This window comes from Rhea pennata, chromosome 17, assembly GCF_028389875.1.
Source record: "Rhea pennata isolate bPtePen1 chromosome 17, bPtePen1.pri, whole genome shotgun sequence".
In the NCBI taxonomy this organism is placed as follows: Eukaryota; Metazoa; Chordata; class Aves; order Rheiformes; family Rheidae; genus Rhea; species Rhea pennata.
Genome location: NC_084679.1, coordinates 9,351,634 through 9,376,113, shown reverse-complemented (window position 1 = coordinate 9,376,113; position 24,480 = coordinate 9,351,634). Strand labels below are relative to the sequence as shown.

Below are 24,480 nucleotides of genomic sequence, written 5' to 3'. Positions count from 1 at the left end.
ATTACACATATGCATTTATCCCTGCTGTTTGGCTAGGTCAACAAGGCTGACCACACACTGCAGACCAGCTGTAGCAAACCAGCAGCACCAGGGCCAGCTCTGTGGCTACTTAAGCATACCTGGCAGCATTGTAATAAGCCAGGTGCTTCCAACCAGGAAACAAAAATAAGCTGAAAACACTTGGCACTTACACTATACTCTTAAGAAGAAAACAAATAAACCCAAAACACAGAGGTTTTCCTTTCCACTAGTGAAAGTGATTTCCATGCAGCATTGTGGAGGTGAAAGATGCTGCACATTTTGGAGACCGGGCCTTAAGGGCCTATTATCCACTCTGATAGTGATTTCTGTGAAGACACTGGGCAGCTTTCCTAAGATATTCCTTTAGCCATAGCCAGGGGCACAAAACCTGCTGTTCCAAACGTCTCGTTGCACCTGATGGAGGGCCAGAAGGTATAACCAGCGTAGAGGGCTGTCCAGTAAGACAGCAGGAGACAGACTAGCAGCAGCAGGAGTGATGAAAGGCTACTGACATTACTAAGAAACTTGGCACATGAGGAAAACAGACAACTAGAAAGCAACAGAAAGGTGCCTTTTTTCTTCTTTTTTTCATTTAAAGCAACAGAAGAAGGAAGGAATTGGGAAGTAGGAGTTGTGGTTCAACTTTTATCATGTAACCAAAATCACCCCCTGTCATCCTCCTACTCTTCCAAAGTAACTGTGTATGGCCGCCAGCTTTCCTGCAGATGGGCAGGGCTGTGTAATTCATGGGAACCTCAGGAGACATCCGTAAGTAGTCAGGGATATGCTTTTCCTTAAGTCTCAGGCTAATCCTTGTAATAAGTCTAGAGGGGAAAAAGACAGTTGAAGGCAGGATCATACTATTCAAATTCATTCCCATGGCCTAGTAGTAGAAATTTTTCACATTTCAGCTGATAACAATCATTGAAGACATTAATTTTCTGTCTGGTTATTTGACAGATTTTATTTAATCAAACAGCTGTTTGATGCATTTCATTAAAGACACACTGAATAATATAAACACCATTCGTTTTCAAATGCATTTTCATTTGTCTGAAAGGACCCAGTTAGCAGTTAGCCTTAGAGAGATTCCACAGAGATACAGATCATGCACGAGACAAGTTAATCACTTGCACCAATTACCATTAAAAGGACCTACCATGCATGCAAATTAGACCCAGGAGTCAACAGGCTGGGGTTTAATGTCACGGGCATCCACCAGATTCACCGAAGCCCTGTTACTCCTGCTAATGTTTTTCCTATTTGTGTCATTCTGCAGCACAGGGTGAGGAGTTAAAAGCAAAACAGAGCGGATTAATCAAACAAACAAAAACTACAACAACAAGTCAGGTCAAAGGAGCATAAGGAAAATTAGTGGTAGAGAAAGAACAAGATCAGCAGAGGCACAATACTAATGAAAGCATTTGCAATAGCCAAAAGGCTGCCATCATTCCCTAGCAACATTATTCACAATTCTTGGCCACTCTTACAGCCTGAGTCATGGTTATTGGACAGTTCATAAGCCAGACATCCCCACACATACATTTCTGTTTCACAAGACATGGACGAGGAAGACTAGCAGCTACTCTGGCTCTGCCCAACTGACAGCATGCCAGTGCATACCTCAGAGGTGTACACCAGACTCAGTTTAGGCTATCGTCCATCCTTAAAAGCAGAAGGCAGCACAAGCTATGGGAGACACATCGCAGAGGTGAAATGTTTCTTCTCCTGTTCTCATGAAAGCAAAACAACTACCCATTGGACCTTTCAGGGTTATGCTTCACTTCAGATATGCACTGGGAGTTTGCGCTGCTTGGTGCGATTTTGAGGGATGATGCATTTGACCACTTTAATGAATTACAAGTGGCAAAAATAATAAGCACTTGTTAAGTCTCCTGCCTTAGCTTATTTTCCTTAGAAAGACATTTTCTGTTAAGCTCCTATCGATCAATATTCATGTATCACTTAGCACATTCATTCCTTAATATATATTAGAATTGTGATGAGGGAACTAGAAAGTTTTTTCTGTTAACTCTGGATCAGGCCACATCAAAACAAATGGGGAGCAGCACTGAATAACTTGACTATTGACTCAACTGTATTGCTTTCAAAAACAAATGAAGGGGGCACAGCCTCCTACAAGGGGAAAGGTGAGATTTTGCTTCTCTTCCATCTTCACTGCACCCTATCATGCATAAACAAACCTGGAAGGTTCAGATGAAAAGATGATTGTTATTGGTTTCCTTTAATAAGCAGTACCACAAGTACAGGCTTAGGAAATGAGTTGCGTGAAGACTAAACAGGAAAACTGTAATAGCTATTCTTCTGCAATGAGCTTTAAGGGTGGTAGAAGCCTCCTAAACAATATACAGCATTATCTTCACCTATTTATAGTACTGGTCAAATAAAAAAAGAGGGAGGGTGAACTGCCACTCGAAGCACCCATGTCAGTGCCTCAGATCAGCCGCACTACTCCAGACTGTTCACTCGGGGCCTGCTCATAAAAAAACAAGCTCACAAGGTTTGGCACGGGTAATCACCATCAGTGATTACATAAATGAAAAGTCTCACTGGGCAACCTCCAACAAGGTGCAGCTAAACTCAAAGCTGGCAAATTGAAAACAGCAATCTGTGCTTAAAAGAAGTGCAGCTGGATTGAAGCCATTCTCCAGGGTATACCTTCAGGGAAAGGCAGGACACAGTAGCTCATGCATGATCAGACAAGTTAATATAGGCAGATTGAGACAGCAGGACATCTTCCTAGTTCAGGATCTATGGAAAGATTTTTCTCCAAATCTCATTTTTATTCCCTCGCTCAACATAGTGGATTTTCCATTCTGAAGTTTAATTGTTTCCACTGAACATGAACCATGTGGATTTTCTGATACCATCACAGTAAGGTGCTGAAGGTTATGGAGGACAGCTTTCTGCAGAGTAGCAATAATACTTCCTATCACTGACTCTTGCTTCACTGAATCCTTTTTTTTTTCCTTCCCTAGAAATGACCTATCCAGAGAAAAAACACAAGTTTGTTTTGAGGTGAAGGAGAAGCAATTGCTACAGCACTGTTAGAAGCATTAAGTAATTTATAAAGTGGTCTGCTGAACAGGTACATCAATACAACAGAAATTATGCAAAGCCCATTAAGTTACATCTGCACACAACCCACAGTAAGAAGAGCTTCATGAAGTAAGATTTTTTTTTAAAATGAGCAAGTTGTCTAAACTTGCTTTTATACGGCACACACAGAGGTATGCATGTCTCTTCCTGCCTGTCTCCACAGCCTGACACCCGCAGTCCACTCTCAGGACTGTGAGTATTGGAGAAATGAACACTATGCACTGCACTGTTGTACAGAGACACACAAGCTCATACCTACTTCTGATGGTGAAAACCATAAAGGAGAGTGACTGCTTGCAGTGACTTATCAGAACAAAGTCTGAGCAGTTGCACTCTTTCAGGCTAGGGAATGTCCCTGGATGAAGGCAGCAGAACACACACATTCTGCTTTTACCACCTCACCCTTTTACAGGACTATAGTCTTTGCAGCATTTGTTTCCACACTGCAAAAGCAGCATCTTGTTTTTATTTCTAATCAGCCAAGTGATCAGTTACAAAATGGTGTGTTTATCTGAAAAATACACAACCCTTTACACCCCCTAGTGAGCAACTACCATACGTTTCTTGTAGAAGACATCAGGCTTCCTTTCTTTTAAAGGCATCAATTAGTACTCAGCAATAACAAGCAGCTCACTTTTAAAGGTTCTTTCTCTGAGGCATCCCCGGTGTTATCACTGGTCTTGTATTTGCGCTCCTTGTCCCGGTGATCAATAGTGGAGTATCCATCTGAGGAGGAACAGTATGACAGTCAGGTATGCAGCACCAGTAAGAGCAAAACCAGAGCAGATGCTAGCAGTATTCTTCAGTGAAGAAACAGGGAAATAAACTATCAAAACTTGAAGATGCTGGCAGCCTGCTTTTCACATGCTCTGATATGTTATTTTTATCCACTTAAAACAGAAATCTCCTCTTTTAGTATCACTGCCAGATGCTGGCACTCATTAGCAAGCAGCACTGTTTTCATCCCAGCCTGCTGCAGTTTTGTAGTGTGCCCAAGGAAAGCAGCAAGTTGTCATCTCACACTCTGTGGCTAATGAGCTCCAAATTCAGCTCAAATCTTCTGTTCCTTGCTTAGCTGCCTCATTAATTGGCTGTGTTCATTCTCTGAATGGTCCTGCAGCATGTTCCCACTCTTCCTGAGCCTGACTACTAACAGGACATGACAATAATTTGGAAAAGTGCTTTTCAGAGCACTGAGAAAAAGGGCCAGTTGAATTGGAGGGGATCTTGATGCAAACCCTGCTGTGCTAGGGCTGTCCCTCAGTACAAAGCAGCACCTGTTTATGATTTTTCTCCTGACAACTAAAATAAAAAATAATATGAATGCATGATTAAAATGAGGAAGAAAAGTGTGAGGGATGTCTGTTTTTTTATACAGAAATCGTTCTAATTGTTTCAGAACCTTTGTTTTGAATCATTGTCAGCCAATACAAATCTTACTTTCCTGATGCATGAAATTTCTCTCAGTATTGGTGACAAATACACCCTCTTGTGCTCTGCTTTGATCACATTGTAATCTGAAGTAAACGACATTCAGATTTATAGTTCCCAGTAGGCCTTTTTTCCTCCCTATGTAATTAAGGGATCATTAATGTTTATGTCCTAACAAACTGAATTCTTAGACTAGCACAAAAGTTTTACATAAAATACCGATACACTCTTCTCTTGGTTTACTGCCTGCAACAGGTCATCTAAGAAAAATACATCATGTTTTTTGTGGCATTCCAGAGGCATAAAAAGGCCTTGTTTGCCCACATGATGAAAGTACATGTAGCCAGAACAACTTGTACCTAACAGAGTCATGGAGCAGGGCTCTAAATGATGATGCTGGCCATAATCAAGTTAGTTTTAAAACAGCTGAAGTTTTCTTTTCCAACTTGTCTTGTGAATCAAAGTGTGCACAGACCTGCTGTAAGTACTCAAAGAAGCTGTACATTTAACAGAAGTGTAGTAACAGATTCCATAATCACACTGCCTAAAAATAACTTAAGCACTTTTGAGTTACAGTACTAAACAGATCTTAAAGCTTGAAAATTACTGTTACACAGAGCGATGATTACTTTCAACTATTTAGTGTCAATGAAGATATCTAGCATTCTTGGCTATTCCTTTCAAACAGGAATCCTTCAAAAAGGAAAAAAAAAAACATTCAGTCACTCAGCCAGCATTCCTGGTCAAACATATGACCAATAATTCTCTTTCAGATGACAGGCACGAGTACTGTTAGTAAGTCATACTAATCTAAAGACTCATCATTCATTTGGGAAACAAAAGTTCACATAGGTATACATTTAAATGATGGAAACATGCTGCCTCTCAGAAATTCAAAACTTACAGCAACAGAGAGGTAGCTCTTTACAATCAAATATTAATTTATGCTCACAGGTCACTTTGTAACAGATCACTCACGATGGCACTACAGAAACACAAATCATTTAAAATAAATTGACAGGATGCAAAGGGAAACCTTTAACCTACCCCAGAAAGCAATAGCTACTAAGCTGAAGTATGGCAACTATGATACTTCCCAAGGAGTAAGGTCAGGAGTAAAAACTGTAATCATAAAAAATTAAAAAGCACAGCAGTTCTTTAATACTATTTAAAAAACAAAAACAAAACAAAGCCTGCTTAGCCAGGACAACAGCAACAGGAACGTTAAGCTTTGGCCAAGCGCTAGTAACCTAACAACAAAACCCAGGAACTTTGGTTTTCAGATCTGCATTCCAAGACATTTTGCAGTTCATACTGCCAGTTTTCTGTTGTGTGGCCTGCATGTTAACAGTGCCACACACATCAGCACTAAAGGGTTACATGCTGCTGAAATCCACACACTGCTACGACTGTGTTAAGATAAACAGTAGCAAAGATAGGAAGTGCATGATTTGACCTAATAAAATGAGAAATATCTTGAAGGTGTCTGCACTGGAGAAGTAACAGCTCAGTGCCCCAGGGACAGTAACTTTCTGATGGAATTAGTGAGTATTGCTACTTCCCCATTTCTGATTCACTTTAAAAAAAATGACTAGTATTAACACTGTTTCTATGGAATGAAGACTACCTATACAAATTGTGTTTCTCCAGAGCATAATTGCATTATTCTGAATTAATACAATTCAATTTACAGCCAGATATATATTGTTCAGAGGCCCTCTCTGTTCTGAAATATGATTTTTTTTTCCATTTCTCTAATTGTTCCTTGGCTTGTTTATTCCTCTCTCAACCTTCTGCTCGTTGTCTTCTGTATTGCTTCACTGAGTATCTCCCATTCATTCTGCAGTGAGATTTTTTTGTCATCATAAATTACAGGACCAAAATGCCTGCTGTGTGTCAGTCCATCTGTGCCTTCACACAGCTCTTAACTTATTAAGATCAAATCTCCAGTCCCTTCAAAAACAGGGAGGAGAAAGAAGTCAGGCCCGAAGACAGGGATGTAGGGCAGGGACACCTGAACCATGCATCTCCATCCAGAACAATTCTTGTCTGACTGTAGGTTAATTAAGGCACAGACACATATTTACACAGCTCACAAATTTGGCAAATGGCCTGAAGAGCACAGGCCTGCTGCTCCTACAGACAGCTCAGGGTCACAGCCCCCCTCAGGCAGCATCTTCGGATTACTCTGTGCAGAACCACTTGTCTGGAGCTGATAAAGTCTGACAGACCTGAGCGCTTTCTGCACTGGGCTGTCTAGCACACCCCACAGTGACTCGTAATACATGGGCTTTTCCATCATTCACAATATCCAAGCTCTGCCCAAGCCCTCCCATTGCTCTAGACAGCAGGAAGCTGACTGATCCAGTACTGCTCGCTGATGGACAACATGCTTTTCTGCCTCTCTAGCCATACTGATGCTGATGGAGAATTAATTTCCTTTACAGAGAAGGATGACACCACAACATTGGCAAATAAGCAGAGATACCAATAGCAAGTTTTTTGGCAATGTAGGAAGAGTTGAGTTGACATAGGTTAGCAATAAATGCCCAGGCAGCAAGAGGGCTGAACCCTGATAAAAAGAGGCAACAAATGAAAGGCAGTAAAGATCTGGAAGAAGCAAAACCTCTCGTGTTGCAGGGGAGCAGGAGGAGCAAGTCTGGGCCATCAGGGCCTGGCTGATGGATGGGTGTCGTATGGAAATGCAGAGTTCTGAGGGACACACTCTAATGTGTTTGGTCCTGAAGTGTAATTGCCTCAAACTGGTGCACCAGCAGGATAATTGCCTCAAACTGGTGCACCAGCTGGAAGCAGCTGAATTAAACAAAACAAACATCAGAAAGCTTTAGGCAGTCCAGATGAGAATTCTCTAAAAGACAGAGAATATAAAGCAGAAAGATCTTAGGGCAAGTGAAATCAGGAGGAGACCAAAAGCAAGGGAGAAAAAAAAAATCCAACAACCAAAACCAGGGTACACGACTTTCTACAATAAAAAGAAAAAGATATTATGAGCTGTGATGCTGAACTCCTTTCTCAGGTACTCTGTCATGCATTTTCCTGGCAAACGTACATGAACTCAGTCTCTCCTAGAGGCTCCACTTTGATTGGTACAGAGTACATAGGGACATGACCAACTTGTGTTTACTGGATGTAAAAACCCAGAGGAGTGCATGTGGATGTTCTGTTCCTTTTCGCTCCACAGCAGAAGAACAAAAAAGCCTTCAAGGACAGTCTACAATGTAATTAAATAAGAAAATGTATTTTAAAGAGCTCCTCCTGTAAATAAGCCCCAAAGACAAAAAAAATACACAGTGCTTTGAAAGGCTTGAAGGAAAGAGATGAAGTATTAAGTTGTTATTCCATTCCCTGGAATTAAGGAGAGCAAACAGGTTAAATTGATTTACTCCCTCCTCAGTTGACCTCTGAAGATGCACAAAGTTGGCCATATTGGAGTTAGAAGTATTCAATTGCACAGATCAAGAAAACTCGGAGATTTCATCTTCTAACAGTGATGAAAGGTTTGGAGACCCGAACGGCCCAGAGAACCTGCCTGATGTTGGACATATGCTCTTAATTTGCGCTTCACTTGGTACTCAGAGCTGTACCAGTAACTCCTGAAAGCACAAGGCAACAGCTAACGTTAAGACTATAAACGATCAGCACTGCCCACACTGCAGCACCTGCTCGCACACAGCTATCCTGACGGCAATCTTCTCTGAAGTTATTTTCTTCCATCGTAAGGACAAATGTTTTGCTGTTCCCTTAAACAAAGTACATATGCACAGCTGATTCATGGCAGGTAGGATCTCATTTTACTGAGACTACGAAAGGTGTTATTCTAACTTTTGAACATGCTTGGTTTTCAGCTAGGTTTTACTTGCTTTCTTTTTTTTTCCAGCTACAATCACAAGTAGTAGTATGTCAAACTGCTTGATTTGGAGGCATTAATATAGATATTTAAGTACAAATACTATCAATTAGAGGAACTAAAGCAAATTCCCAAGGGACCACACACCACCTTTATCTACCTCAGTAAAGGAAAAAACTACAAATCAAACTACAAAACTTATCGATCTCAAAGCACCTCCTGAAGACAATATGCATTTGCTCTCTTTCCAGAGTTAAAACTAGGCTCAGTTAGATGTGGGTAAATTAAAACCAGAGCCAGGATTATCACATATACTAACTTATTTCTGCTGTTATTATAAAGTGCCTTTTAAAATCTTTTTCTTTCTGAAAAATACTAAATTCCTCTGAATCTCAAGACTTCCAGATCTGTAACATGATATGCAGCAGCTTCAATGGCCAGAGATGTAATGTAAATAATGTCAGTATTTCTCCACTATATACTTAGAGTAGTGGAGTAATTGGTGCATACACTGTACCCCACATTAAAAAAAAATTGATCTTTTCTAAGGTAAAGTTCTGTTTTTAAATGTCAGCTTTATCCATTTGAAAGAATATCACCTAGAGAAATAGCTGAACTTTCCTGTGAGTGACAGTGTGCTCTATTGAAATAGACAGGGGGTTTGATCTATGACTGAATTTACCTGGGCCGAGTTCATCCATAGGTATCATATCACGACTCCCAGACTTCTCGCTATCTATAAAACAGAAGCATTGAAAGCATTTGTGTTACATCTGCTATTTTCAACTCTTGGTAGTTTTAAGTTAGTCACAAGAACAGAGAAGCCCGTAAAATACTGAACACAAAGACTATCGTAAAAAAAACCTATTCAATCGCTATTTATTCAGAAAGAAAAGTTTAATCTAAGCTCTCCAGAAAGTACATATAACCCTTACATTTTCGCACTGCAATAAGTAACTCCCTCTCTCAAATGATAACAGAAAAATCAGATCTGCTTGTGACTACATACTGCTATTAATGAGCTTCTCTCTAGGCCTCTCCAGAATAGAAAGAAAATAAGTAAGGGTGCAGCTTCACATGACACACAATCCAATCCAACAGCCTGCTGAGCCAACAAAAAGCTAATCCACCAAGAAAACAAATACTTTATTGTCAGATCAGCAAGCTGATTCTAGTCATCCCTCTGCATAATTTGCCAGATTGGATTGAAGACAGGGAAGGTGAGGTGAAAACAGGCAAAGCAGAGTGGGGCTGGTACATCCACAGTAATCTGAAGTTAACCTAGTTTAAGTGCAACATGACAAACTCTGCCATAGCAGATCAGAGATTTCTAGAAATAAATTTTAACATCTGATGTCTAGAAACCAGAACCAGGTTCTGAGACAAAGCAATCATAATGAAACTAAAGCTGGAGCTATACCAGTGGTCGTACGGTTGCTCCAAGCCTGACAAACAAGCACAGTTCTACCTAGGTTTTAGATAAAACATCTCTAATGAAAACTTACATGATACATGAAGAAGCACTGCCAAAACATGTATTTAAAAAAAGGGAAACAAAACAAAACAAAACCATAAAACAGTACTGAGTCAATGCCCTAGGGGTAAGCTAATGCTAAAGGCCAAGCCCATTTACCTGGCTAAAGACTGGATTTATTAAAACACATTCTCAGAATGGCTGTTCTCATTCTAATTAAGCTCCACACCTCACGCCCATCCCAAATTCTCCCAGGAAGATTGATTTGTTTTCGCAACTTGCATGTAACATCAGTAGTGTGGCTTTCACAAAGGAAGGCTATAATATCCATACAGTTAACAAAAGTGATCGTTTTGGGGACTGTGGGATAAAAAGCACCACATAAGTAACACATTTGTACCCTATCACTTTCATACCATAGGTGTAGACAAATCCAAAAAAGAAGCAGGCAAGCAAACCGCAGCACAAAAAAGCAGTAACGAACAGAACTGACCTTGACTTTTATCCACCAGAGGCAAAGTGCTGTCGTCGTAGCCAGACCTGCCAGCGGCACCTTTGGAACCCTTCGGAGCTGCAGAAACAGACTACAAGACAAAACACATGAAGAAGAATTTGCCACTCTGGCAAATGGAACAAGAAAAATAAATAAAGCAGCCATATGGAGTGAGACTATGGAATGATCCTAAACCCTCCTTCTGCCGATAATATGGCACTGGGGTGTTTTCATACAGATTTGCTGGTGGAATCTTTTTCTTGTCATCTAGATAGCTGCATTGTTAGCCTGTAAAAGCAGCTCATCCTTTCACGAGGAAAGATGAGGACTTTACATGTCAAGAGTAGGTGGCTGCCTCAGGCTGCTAGATGGAATATGTTTGGAATGAGACACAACTGAGAAAAAAAGCATGTTAATTCTTCCTCCAGTAATGCATCTGGGCATCTGGCTTATGCAAGGTGGCATACTTCCAAAAGCAAAACAGCTACATTTCAGACTGAGAAACATACCCAATAAGTATGCATGATGCTCTGATTGAATATACTATAATACACTGTTCTATTACTGAAAAGAACAGAATCTAAGCCCCCAATCTACTAGACATTAATATTAAACTAAGTTAAGGTAGGACACTTTCCACTCAGGCATTCCATAGCTACTAACTAAACCTAAGACCCAACATCTCTACCTGGAAGTGTGACTTGTTCCACCCATCCTTCTGCAGTGCATTTCGTAGCTCTTTATAGCTCCAGATCATCTGAAGAACGTGAGATGCTGCTTTTGTTTCTCTGGGAGACTGGCTGATTTGCAAGATAAAATTAGAGTCTCAAATATCAAGAAATACAAGACTTTTCATATGCTGACCTCTTTCGTACTAAAACGATATCCAGGAAGTACGTACTGACCCTTCCATTTGTAGATGTCATTAACAAAAAATAGATTTCATCCTGCTTGGATTTATTTGGGGTGGGGTAGGATGGAGGGAGGGGAGAGAAAAAAAAAATCAGAGCCATTTTTGAAATCTTCACCCCAGCTTACAACTTCAAAACTTAATGATGCTGCTTCACGCTTTAATTGTTTTTACAAAACAATTTGAGTCAGCGAAAAATAAATGGTTCTAATCTAAAAATGAGCTTTCATTCATTTCTGAGTAAGTCACTACACAAGCACCCTCTATAAGTAATACAGGGCTAGCTTCCTGGTTGGCTTTCATATTTCATAACAATGCCAACCAATGAAGTCTTCAACTATTCTCCCAAAAGTCTGCTGAAAACACACCTATACACATGCTCATTTCTATCTGGCTGAACTATACTTAACTCATACTTTTTTCTAAGACAGTCAGAATAGCTTTCAACATAACCACATAGTGAAAATTTGTCATGTCAAACTACCACCATCAGCCTCTCAGCCAGAATGATTACTACACATCATTAACCATTTAACTTACAAGAAACAAAATTTTGTAACTGCTATTTCAGGAATGAAATGCTGCCACAGATAAAAAAGACTCCTGCTCTGAAAATAAAGGTCATGTCTTCACTGCAAAGGATGACTGCTAAATGCATGCACGTTGCTAAGATGCATCAGGTGAAGAGAAAGCATGTCCTAACATCCCAGGAGTTTTTATTCAACTGACTTTTTTCTTTGCTCAGTTAAGCCTATTAAAGGTCTATACTGATGCTGATAACGCGTTTTTACTGCATATATTAATTGCTTTAGTTGTATCTCTGAAGGGTCAGGATGCTTGTATACTTCCACAAAGCAAAATACTGCTGTTCATAGTGACGTTTTCATGTTTGCAGTGAGTTTTTATGCATTTTGCTTCCATCTATCACTTACCTTGACTTGCTGATAGCTACCAGCTTCTGAATGCCCTGTGTCTGGATCAGAGACCTCGCATTTTCTGAACTGTCAGTAATGATTTCATGGATGGTATTCAACACTGCAACCACTGTATCCTCTTCCAGGTTCTTTGAAGACCTCTGCTGCCTGCTGGGCAAATTTCTTACCAGTTCACCCATGGCATAACTACCTAGATAAGGGGAACAGATACCATTAGCCATTGGTCAACCCTAATAATTTCACCTTCCCATCTTGAATTCTAAAATTCCAGGATTTTGGCCAGGTCGAAAGATTTTATAACACATTGGGAACCTCAACACTATAGCTTAATAGTACATTTATTATTAATTATTTCAAGGTGATTTAGAGTTGCTATCCAAGACAAACTACTATATCATGAAAGCTAAAAGGTACTGGGGGGGAAGAAGTTTTCAGTCTTTATTGAGAATTTTACAGCCAACATTTATCATACTTTTCATTGCCTGAGGCAAAAAGCATCCAATAGCTGCTGCTAATGCCACATATTCATGCTAATACACGCACACAGTTTACTCAACTTAGCCTTGTAATAGGTCTTCTGAGGCAAGGTGCGCAGCCATGCATCTATTAACCTTCCCCCAGCAAATGTAAGAGTATTTCCTCCTGGGTGCAGTTAGCCTTCACAGTACATAGTACTGGAGAAAAACCAAGGAGTCCAGAGTTTATCACTCCCAGAAGTCTGTCTGTACCATTTGCCTAGCTACACGTCTGAACTATTAAAAAGAAACCTGGTGTACTGAGGCAAAATTGCAGCTTGCTATTTATTAGTATCAGCTTGGATGGTGGCCTTAAAACATGTGACCAATACTTCCTGGCCTGACAAGGTTACAGCTTAAACAAGTACCTCAGCTAAATGGACAGACATCCAGAGAAAACTCTGCTCACAGCTGAACTTTCTGATTGCTGCTAACGTGCAGGTGAATGCACCTTTACCCCCTCGGCAGGGAGCTAGTGAGCACTGTGGAAGAATCAAACTTGAAGGAGGAACATCTCAGAGGTAAGTTGTTGAGGGCCTAGCTTCTACAGCAACTACACTGAAGAATAACAAGAAGGGAAGGAGGAATTCACTGGGAGTAAAAAGGGACAGCTTTACATCCAAGCCCATTGTGCTTCCCTCATGCAGCTCAGCACGTCAAGGGGCAAACTGCCACTCCAATCTACGTGGGAGCCACCTGTCTGGAAACACTGTATGCAGCTAGAAGCCCATGTCAGCCAGAGCTTAAGAAAAGGCAAGCAGCCTTTTAACCCACCTAATCCTCTGCACACCCATGCACCCTCCACTGTAGAGATCTACACCTGTTTTTACTCCTGAGTTACACAGATTTCCCTCAAACCATGGCTTGTTGGAAAGGGTTGGAAATACATTCTGAGATGGCAACTCTCCAGTTTGTGGCTATATAGATTAGTCTTAGATACTGCTGATGGAAACTGCATACAAAAGGAGTTCTACTCTTAAAAGAGAAAATGTAAGATCTCTCATTAGCTCTCGCATGTATCAAAAAACTCCACCTGGTAAGAAACGATCAGAAGATACCTATAAGATCTTTATTGCGACGATCCATGGAAAGGTTTCTCAGGGCAATCGACACAGCCCTCACCACCTTATCGGAGTCAGACTGGAGCAGCTCCACAAGCACCGGGAGGCCCCTCTCCTTCCGCACTGTTGCACGGATGTATGTGGACCACTGATTAGAACACACAAGGGAAAAGAAACAACAGAAAGTTTTGTGAATTCACATACCCACTCTTCCCTTGCTCTTAGCATTTCTTTCAGTGCTGTAATTCATTTTTTTTTCTGCAAAGACTAGTTGGTTGTGTGTGCTGATGCATCTACAACATTACCCACCATCCAAGTCCATCAAGCACCAAGGAAGAAAGGATGCAGAAATTCAGCCTGTAACAAGCTGCTGGAGAAGGAGGACAGAAACAGAAAAAAGGTGCATCATCTGCTAGCATCTGTCTGGCACACATCTCAGTGAGAAAATACATCCCGCTGGATTAGACAAAAGAGGTAAGTCGGAAGGAACTGTGAGACTTCTAAAATACGTTACCTTCCCCCACCTGCAATTACATGCTTTCGTTATCTTTCATGATTAATTTTAAAATATACTCTATTCAAGAGAGCTGTGAAGCACCACCCGGCTGATCCCAAGGCTGCTGTTCAGTTCAACTTGCTTGGCAGATCTAGGAGTGACCAAGCACATCTCTGTGAGAACAGCTCAGTTAACGATAGGGATGCTTCAGAGAAGAAATTAGCAGACGCTTTGGAACGCAGTTTCCTGAGAAATCTGACAATCCAATGAATTAAATATCCAGCACACTTAACTATCTAACAAAAGACTTTCCTGAATGCATGTAGCAGCGGTTAAGTGGCTTAAGTATTAAAACTTGCTCAAGTTTCAGTCATCATAAACTCAGTGACACTCCTGCTGCACAAACACCGTCTGTCCAGAAGATACAAAGCATCTCAAGTAGGGAAGTAAAATGGAAGCAACTGTTTGGCATTCCCGCATTCCCTCTTTTTAAGGGAGAAGCAAATGCACCCAGTAACAGTGCATTTACAATAGCATGTAGCTTTGTTTTTAACTAACAAAAAAGAAACAGGAGAAACTAAGGAGAAGACTGCACTCACTGTCCAGTTCCCAGCACTGAGGTTCTGCAAAGCCCCTGCTGCAGCTTCTAGTGTGTTAAAATTCTGACTTTCTGTGAGGATGGAGAGGTACAGTCGAACCACATCTGGCTGGTACAGTAATTCAAAGCCTGTAGATGGGAGAAGAGAGAACAAGGAGGACAGAAACAAAAGAAGCAGAGAAGACAATGTATGACTGAACACAAAACATACCTGTATTTAACAACATATGAGAACAGCCAAGGCAAAATTACACCACAGAAAGAAGATTTTATGTTCAGGGGATTTTAGCTACACCTGTTGAAAGCATACAGGAATTCACTCAGAAGATGTTCATCTGCACTGAAGGTTCCTTTGCTGGTCTTCAGGTTGACAGTTCTCTCTGCTGAAATCTGTGCTCTGCTATAAACTAACTAGCATGCTGAGCACGTGCACGTAATAACAAGGTGACAAAAGGCCAGGACTGTTTATAGGAATGCTTACTTTTTGTCTCTCGACTTTGTGCAAATTCACCTGGCACTCCTCCCCCCCCCCATTCAAAACTATCTCAGTAGCTTTACAGACACAAACTATTGCCAAAGAGAGCAAAATATATGGTCACAGCATCCAACCCCCTTTCGCACTACTGCCTGCCCAAAGAAAGATGCAAGATGCCAAAGTGCCTAGAATGCCCAGTTCATAGGGGCAGGGAAAAAAAAAAACCCACTGACTGCAGTTCAAATATTAGGCGAAGAAATACACCAATGTCATATCACACCAGAGACTGCAACAGATCTGCGCGTTAACAAAACAGCCCCAGAGCCATGAGGCTTTGTGGCTTTGCAGTTTGAGCACGACAGGAATGAGAACTATTCTCATCTCTGCCATGCATTTCCTTTTGTGATGCTGAGCAAGTTACTGATGGTAGCCTCTGCATCTCAAATTCCTCATCCAAGGGATTATGATTTATCCATCTACCCACAGTAAACAGGGGACTCATCTTGGGCAAGGAGTCCATCATCCTAGATGTGACACAACAGGAAAGCATTAGGCACTCTGCAGCACTCTGTCTTGCTAGTTAATTTAACTGAAATTGTATCAGTTATAACAATATAAATCTTTTTTAGAATATATTATTACACTACATTATCTTTAGATTATACAATATTATTACAGGAAACTAAGTGATAGGCTTTTATACAGGATGGCCCTATTCTGTCATTATCCCTTTTCAATTTAGTAGTAAGTTGCTGCATATTTTGAGGCAATTTTATCTATCTTTTTTCCCCTCACTAAGTATGGCATGACACATTGCATTAATTAGCAAGAAAAGGCAATCATCAACTCAAACGACTTGCCAGTCAGATAAAATCTCAAAGTTCGTGGTACTGTTCAGATTATGTCAATGAGAAATTAATACGCCCTAAGATGAGTGTAGAAAGGCAAAAACAATCTATAGTAAACAGACTCATCTGCAGTCACTGTAGCTGGAAAATACTTCTGGATTGATAGTTTTTGGGAGTTTGCATTAAGCAAAATTCAGCAGACATTACCTGGAAAAGTATTCCTGGAAAAAAGAATGACATGAAATAAAACATGAAGGTCTGAACGAGCTTGGGGCATGGGGAAATTTGAGGCTTTTCTTAAGCAGAAGAATTTTTTCTGGATTTGTACACATGCAAAAAATGTTTTTCACGTAACAAGATGCTAAAAGTGTGGCATAATTCAAAGCAAGTTTTCTGCTAGCAAGACAGGAAACCTACACACTCAGATCACTCCTTTTTTTTCAGCATTTCCTCCTCAAAATCACCCATCCCTCTCATATACACATTTCGCAGCACATCGCGCAGACAATAGCATGTACCTACAAGCAAGTAAAATGAAAAATAAAATCCTATCAAATAGGGATTTTCTTGCAAAAATCTCTGTTGCTAAAGAGTATAAAAGACATTGTTAAATGAAAGTCTTATACTTCATATACTAACTTCTGTATTTTTTGTAGTAGTTATTGCTGCAGGATTACGTGAATCAAAATCTCAGAACTCAAAACACTAAACCTTGTATAACACTAAACCATGAACGCAAGGCCGTGTTAACCCCTGGATACATGGCACTTATTTGTCCCACTAAAAATCAAGAAAAGAGATTTTGTCAGCGAAGGATTTCTCTGCTCCATGCTGAAAGACTGATGTGTGCATGAGGATCCATAAGCACTTTCTCTGTTTAACTTCTCACATGCATCCCAGCACACTTGCATGCTTCTCAAACCACTGGATAATTAACCTGCTCCATGTCTGTGATTGGTTTTAATGTCATCACTTGCTTGTTACATGACACTCTACAGATATGCGCAAGCCACAACAGATGGCAAGTCCCACAGGCATCCTGCCAATCTACTCTACCTTTTTTCCTCTTCTCCAATGTCGTCTTCTTGCACTAGGATCATTGCCTTCTATATTGAATGCTATAGTTAATACATGAAGCATGAACAATTGTACAGTTTTTCTCTATACTGCTAACAAATCTGGAATTATTTGACTCCAATATGATCTTCAGATCACATTTTTCCTCTACCAGTTCACAAGATGTGTTGGCAGTTTAAGGATACTTCAAGAAAAACCATCACTACCTGATAATAAAAGAGTACACTATTCCTTTCCTTAATACTAAAAGGCAAAAAATCTCTTAGGATGGTTTATTGGATTTTTGGCACCACTATTTTAATGAAGCTTTACTGAAATGTAAATCAGATCAGCCAAAAAAATGAAGGTAGGTTCGTAAACAGGGAACATTAGTACCCCTCATTTGAGCTCAGACTTGACTGAACAATAAGTAATTCTTTAGTCAGTCTTCTCTGATGGCCTTGTTTGAAATTGCCTATTCATCCAAGCCATACTTGGAAACAGGTCCACAACTTCACCCTTCCTTGTTCTTTAAGTGCAGTCTACAATTTGCCCTTTCGGTTAGTCTGTATGTTCTTTCTTGGTTGGACATTTCTTCCTTAATCTCAGCCCCTCACACCATATGAGGAGTAAAGAGTCCCACCACGGCAGCACTTCTGTACAAGCCCAGCTCCGCCAGTAAGAGGAAGGCAGGAATTGCTAAAAACAAAGTATTATGAATGTCCCTCATGGACGGCTGCTCATTAGCAGAGATGAGAATCTAATAGCAAGAATGTTACTGCTGCACCTGAGGGTTTTTCTCCTCATTGACAACAAGCTGACACTTTTCATAAACATTATAGTCCCCTAAAAAGAAACAAACAAGTTTTGTATTTTCTCCATCTGCCTCTTGTCCTAATGAATCCACATTTCTATTTATAGGACACAATTTGTCTGAATTATTATAAATTTCTTTCCAGTGTTGTGTGGAGGCCTCACACATTTTTCCATGAAGTGCTTTAAGCACATTCCTGGGAAGCACAGCTGGTCTCACTTCCATTAAGCACCTGCTTCTCTTCTAAGCTGATTGCCTTAATTTCAAGATCATCATAATTATTTTTTCAGGTAATGCTACTTTTATGCAAGATATGGCTAACTGCTTATATCATTTTTAAAAACAAGTGAAAAAAGAGGGTCATTAGTGATTAGTAATACATCCAAAAAAAAATCAATTGATTTTTGTTTTTAGAAAGTTGTTTTAATTATAGCCTAGATTTTAGCAGTGCCTAGAAAAGCGTTATTTCTACTGGAATATATGAGACTTTTCTATAGGTTACAGATTTGTTCTGAGTTCAAATCTATACCATTTCCTCCTATAAAAGCACGTGTAACATTTGTTCCTTTTTTCACTGTAAAAAAGCAAAGCAAACAAATCAGCTATATTTGTTTTCGCCTTTTAGAGAAACAGAAAACGTCTTGGGTATTGATGTCGTTGCGAGTGTCAGGCATTTTACAGCATCTGAAGCAGCCCTCCAACCACTAGCACGAACGCATACACAGAGAAAGATCTTTCACACTAGCCCCACTTTCATCAACATGCTGTAGTCTCACCTCCCTGGGAGGGAAAAAAAAAAAAAGAAAAAAAAAAAGAGGAGACTAATTACTACTTTGTATCAGAGCTGCTCAAAACTGGCCAAGGAATTAGTTTCGTGTGAAGTTCACACTATGAAGAGGTGCCAAGTGGATTATCCTTTATTTGCCCACAGAACAGCAACAGCACAGACTAATTTCAAGCGTGAACGGAAAAGGCCTGAGGAATTAGTGGGGGTGATTCACCATTCGCAATCCATTCAACCCTCAGTGTCTGCGCTGAGAACGATGCGGCAGCTGCTGGATCATCTCCTCCACAAACTTGTTTGCTTTTATGTTGGCAGTGTCGATACGGTGCCTATACTTAGCTACGTTCTGGCAATAACAAAATATTGCACCAGGTGCCTTTCCCTGATACAACAGCTTAATCCCAAACTCTGACAACTCTTTGCAGAGAGAGGTTGCCAAATCTATTCCCCTTCACCACCCATAATAAACCACGTAAGGGTTTATTCTTCCCTTACAGGCATGGGACGTGTGTATGCTGGTCAGATGACAGAGTTCTACCGCTGGAGGAGGGATGTGCGGCTTCGTCGTCTATCCTTATAGATACCCTTCCAAGAACTCTGTCTTGTTGTTTCATGAAGAAGCAGATTTCATACAAAGCTGACAGGATGCTAGCAATGCAACGGGGGGAAAAAAGTCCATTAGCCCTAGAAAAACAAAATCACTAAAATGAACTGTGACAGCTGCTCATTCTTGCAGTGCCCACTTGCATGTTTACATCAGTGTTCTCATTCAGATTACTTCTGAAGCCAATTTCTCAACTGCCCCCACTTACTGCACTTAGGTTCCCAACTCAACACCTACTGGTTTCCGTCAGGATGAAGCTAGACCAACAGGTGCACTCCAGGGACGTCCCCAGTGTGTGCGGGCCAGGAATGGAAGTTCAAATCACAAATGCAATCAGACCAGGAGTAGCCTGGAGTGAAAGTTCTTGGCACATTCATGATGCCGGTGGCCTGACACCCATGCCGACCCCTTCGCACCACCGATCGGCTCTTACTGTGCTTCGCCACCTGCTAATGCAGCCATCCGCCGTGCTGGCCGATTCAATGTGCAAGATGGGACAGCCACCGGCAGATGGAGCGAGAGGAGCCCAAACCGCCAGCGCTCTGCAAGGTCACACGCTAACACACTTTGCAGAAAAAGAAAGCAGCTCCTTGAACAACTAGAAAGCTGTTAGCCAAGAGGGAAGGTGGAGGGAAAAAAAAAACCCCGCAAATAATCGTGTCAATAAAAGAAACTAACAGTTAGCTCAATGGATCTTGGACGCCTGCTCCCTTCACCAAAGGGCTGGTAACTGCATTACAAATTGTGTAGGTGGTTGTTTGCAAGTTAAGCAGTTGTAAACCTGAGTTCACAACTATTTTCTGCAGAAACGTTTTCAGAACTTATAAGCAGCAGAACAGTCTAGCAGTTCAGCACCTCCCATTCCAAGAACACCTCACCCTTCACAGTATGGTTTCAGAGTAAATTGAGAAAAACCTAAGCAGGGGGTGGTTTTTGGTTGGTTTTATAAAAACGGTAATTGGGTCCTTAAAAAAAGACCCATCAGCTCCATTCCATCTTTATGCTGTGTCTCAGCATCTGGTGCTCAGTGTGGCTTGAATGTCAACATAAACTTGCAGGTATCTTCTAACTGAAAGACTTAACAGTGGTGCGAATACAGCCAGCTCCAAAAGAGCCAAATTCCTACAGTGATCAATGGGGAACACAGCTCAGCGCAGACAAATGCAGAATACTGAGTGTTGTACAACAGAGAGATAGCAAACTTCTGGATGAAGAAGAAATAAGAGGAGGAGGGTTTTGAATAGTCTCTACAGCTTTCACTTCAAGGTACAGCACACGTCAGGAGACTCTCACTGCGGAGATTCAAATCAAGAATGTTACGTCCAACACTGAGCAGCAGCTCAGAAGACAGAACAGCCTTTGACGAGTGCTGTAGAGAACAGTCAGAATAATATGGGACACATGAGACTCAAATCAGGCATGCAGGAATGTTTAAGAGGAGCTTGTCTACTTAGAAAATGAGTATTATAGTCTGTGACTTTTCTAACTCATCTACTAAGTCACACAGAAGTTTAAAACTATGCCAACTCTCCCCAACTTACCACCTACGCCCACAAAGCAGCAATGCCATGCTAGTTCAGGAGGGAAGCACGTTCCCTCTCCTCCCCCCCACAAGGGCACACCAGGAAAGTCACCAGCACAGCGAGGTGGGGAGGTGTGCAAAAAGCCACCACAGTGAGCTGGCGTGACTGCAGCGAAGACAAAAAGGCACCAAGGAAAGGAAACGAAAGGGCCCAGCAGTGCAGGAGAAATAAGGGCGCCCGGGAAAGCAAGTCACCTTTTGTTATTCCTGTTATTCTTTACACTCTTCAAGCTGCACAAGCTGTCATTGGCGTAGCTCCTCTTACAGAGGATGTTTTGTAAGAATAAAATCGGACTGGTTATATTCCACTTCATGTTCAAAATATATGTAATTTAACAGAGAGATAGCCCAATCAAACACAACCCATTGACCTTGTGCAAGTTCCAGCACTTCTGTTTTCTGGGAGCAGACATTTGGAAGCTAATACAGCTCTCTTTCCAAATGACCTGCAAGCAGTGTTTCCTCCAACAGCATTTGACACACTGCCCAAGAACAAAGGCTTTTTTCAAGTACATGCAGCTAAGTCTCTTGGCAACTGGAGATGTTTAGTTAACAACCTCCTCTCCCCTGTTCACTAATCAGTAGTAAAGGCTCTGGAGGACCACACCTAATAAGGATCTGAATGTCGCTGCAGATAACAGCGCTACCCAACCTCCTAGTTTGAAAGGGGAATGTGCTGTCCCCATAGGCCTGTTAGAGAAGAGCAGGAAATACCCAGGAAGCAAGGTTGGTGCAGAGAAGGGAAAATTGCTCACAGTTGCCACTTAAAGGAAGAAGTGGTCAGCTAGTGACTTTCAGCACATTTAAGCGTTTGTAGGTCACCTTTGGGGGGGGGGGAGGTTGGCTGGTTGTCAAACAGCACTGATACAAACAACTTAACTTGCTTTGGATCCGAAGTTAACACTGAGCCCTTTGGCTGAATGTGAAAGAGATGGTTCATGTAACTAGGCTCCCCCCCGCCCAAGTTCCAAATGGCTTGTATCTGACCTTGGATTTTTTAAGTACATTACACAAAACGTTAACACTTGCTTTCTTGCCAGTTTCTCTGATGCAAAGTTATTTTTATTTGCTTGCTTCTCAGTGAAGACTGAATATATGTTGTTTTAAAGAGAACAGGATAGACATGCTATTCTAAAAGAAAGTCTGTTTTGAAACACAATTTTTACTTTTTGAAATGTGATTTTGTACATCCTGTTTCTCACATCCAGCCCTCTTGGAGTCTCCTCTGTATGTGCAACATCTCAAACAGGATGTGTTTAGAAATACGGGTACTCCTTCTTCCGTAACAGCTTACCATGACATTTGCAAGCCCCTGAATATACTTCAGGCCCTGCACAACCAGTGCAAAGTGTCAAAACGGGACATGGCTCAAAATCCCAATCTTACTATTGTCAGAGGTGCACTGCCTCCGCAGGGTCTCACAGCATGACACCAACTAGTCTTGCTGGTGTATTTACTCATGATTGCTCTGCTGTATCACAGTTACTTAAAGATAGAGGTGAATAATCCCCTGCTTGGAGAAGTTCTATGTGTTTGTTGTAATCTTACGGGTTGACATTTACTCTGACTCATCCATTACAGTATTTTAAGGCAAAAGACAGATCAGGCTTATCAGACTAGTGATTTCAGCAACTGCAGATCAATACAGTAGGAAAGCAGCAACACACATGCTCCTAGTTGCAGCCAATCTTACTTGCTGCCTTCAGGGAAACTTCTTCTTAAAGATTTCAGGTTGGACACGTGCCTCTGACAGCTGATAGCAGAAGGACACTGGCCACAGTGATGATGCAAATTGCACTGGGGACTTCTTAAACAGAGAGCAATTTGGCCCATGCATACAAGATCAATACCAAGCATGTCATTGATCACATATTTCCCTTGGAGGAAAAATCTGAATTTTTGAAGGCTAGGTCTGCTACACAGCAGGAATATTAGAACAATTACTTTAGCATACAAAGTCAAACACCCATGCCAATTCTTTTAGATCTCAATGCTACTGCTGACACGTCTGTTCCTATCACTGCCAGGGTCCAGAATTACACTTGAATGACTTTGGGTTTTTTTCTCCCTGAAAGGACCCAGATGGCAGTGCCTGGTGACAAGGCACACACTCTGAGGGATGTCTCCTTGTGTGTGGTATGACACAGCTCTGTTTTGTCACCCCTCCTGTTCAGTCACAACAATTGCGAGGACTGCAAAATCCAAGCCGGAAATAAGAAGCTTGTCCAGCCCATCTGGCTTCTGGTGATTGAGCCAGCTACACAAGCAGAAAATGTGGAACCTCAGGGAGGTGTCAATGTGCAGCGCTCTGTACTCTAAGCACAAGATAAGAACAGGTGAGGATGCCACAATAATCAAACTCCACAGTGCAACCAAAGACAGCTCCCTACCTGCAACTCTGAAAAGACACAGCAATCGGGTGAAGCTAAAGAAAAGCCTCCTTTGATACAAGCTGTGTGGAACTGATCCTATTTCCTAACAGAGATTTTTTTTTTTAAAAAAAAAAACAAAACAAAACAAAAAAAAAAAAAAACAGAAGAATCTCTTGACTAGAATTTGCTTACTCCCTGCCTTGGTAGGGCTTGAACTTGCTGGTTTTTGGAACATAATAGAAGCTTATTCTATTTTAATCAAGCTTCCCCAAAGGAGAAAAAGAAATAGAAAGATGTTTGGCAGACATCATGAGGATTGGGAAATTGGGGAAAACTGTTCCTTTTCACATTACATAAACAAATGTGGTTTTATTATTGTACATGTGTGTATACATGCCAGAACATGTGCGCTTATAAGGACTTTTCCTTAAACTGAAAACACCCCAAACAGGATAAAGACATTTTCCTTAAAACTGACACCAGCAGATGGGACTCAGGATTCACACACAGCTCAGTAAAAGCATGCTACTGCTTTTCTGATCATAGCTGCCATATGAGGGAGCTGAACAGAACTGAGTGTAAGACAGACTATTTTCACTGGCTTTACTTGTACAGATGCCTAATTGTCCAGTCCAACTGTCGGAAGGACTGAGCTTACTGTATAAAATGCATTCCTTAAAGAGAAAGAGGCTCTCAGTGATTCTCTAAAGGAATATTCATAAAAATCATACCACAATTATGGCCGCTAATAAAAGACAATGGGTTGTTTTTAGTATCTTACCAACACATCCAAGAGATTCATAACACAAAAATGTCTCCAAACTTGAGTCATCAAAGCAAATCAAGGGGACTCCTTCCTTTCAGTGGAGGCTGCCTGGATCTACCATTTTCTTCCGTTCTTTTGTGTGTTTAACTAAGGCTCATGTGTTCCAAATCTCACTTTTTTGGCCTCAAGCCCCTGTCAAACTCAACTTTGCAGTTCCAGATGCCAATCAGCTGCTTTGACTCTAGGAGGCTAATGAG

At 41.1% G+C, this 24,480-nt stretch overlaps 1 protein-coding gene across 10 annotated transcripts in view; it reads right to left on the bottom strand.

The window, feature by feature from the left end:
* Nucleotides 1–24,480, bottom strand: part of ARVCF (ARVCF delta catenin family member) — a 292,145-nt gene that overhangs the window by 5,498 nt on the left and 262,167 nt on the right. For all 10 annotated transcript variants that reach the window (XM_062590417.1, XM_062590416.1, XM_062590418.1 and 7 more), the window contains 7 exons: nt 14,924–15,051; nt 13,826–13,976; nt 12,250–12,442; nt 11,096–11,207; nt 10,408–10,498; nt 9,123–9,176; nt 3,776–3,867 (listed from right to left, as the gene is read on the bottom strand). In XM_062590417.1, coding sequence (XP_062446401.1) covers nt 3,776–3,867; nt 9,123–9,176; nt 10,408–10,498; nt 11,096–11,207; nt 12,250–12,442; nt 13,826–13,976; nt 14,924–15,051 — 821 coding nt within the window. The remainder of the gene's footprint in view (nt 1–3,775; nt 3,868–9,122; nt 9,177–10,407; nt 10,499–11,095; nt 11,208–12,249; nt 12,443–13,825; nt 13,977–14,923; nt 15,052–24,480) is intronic.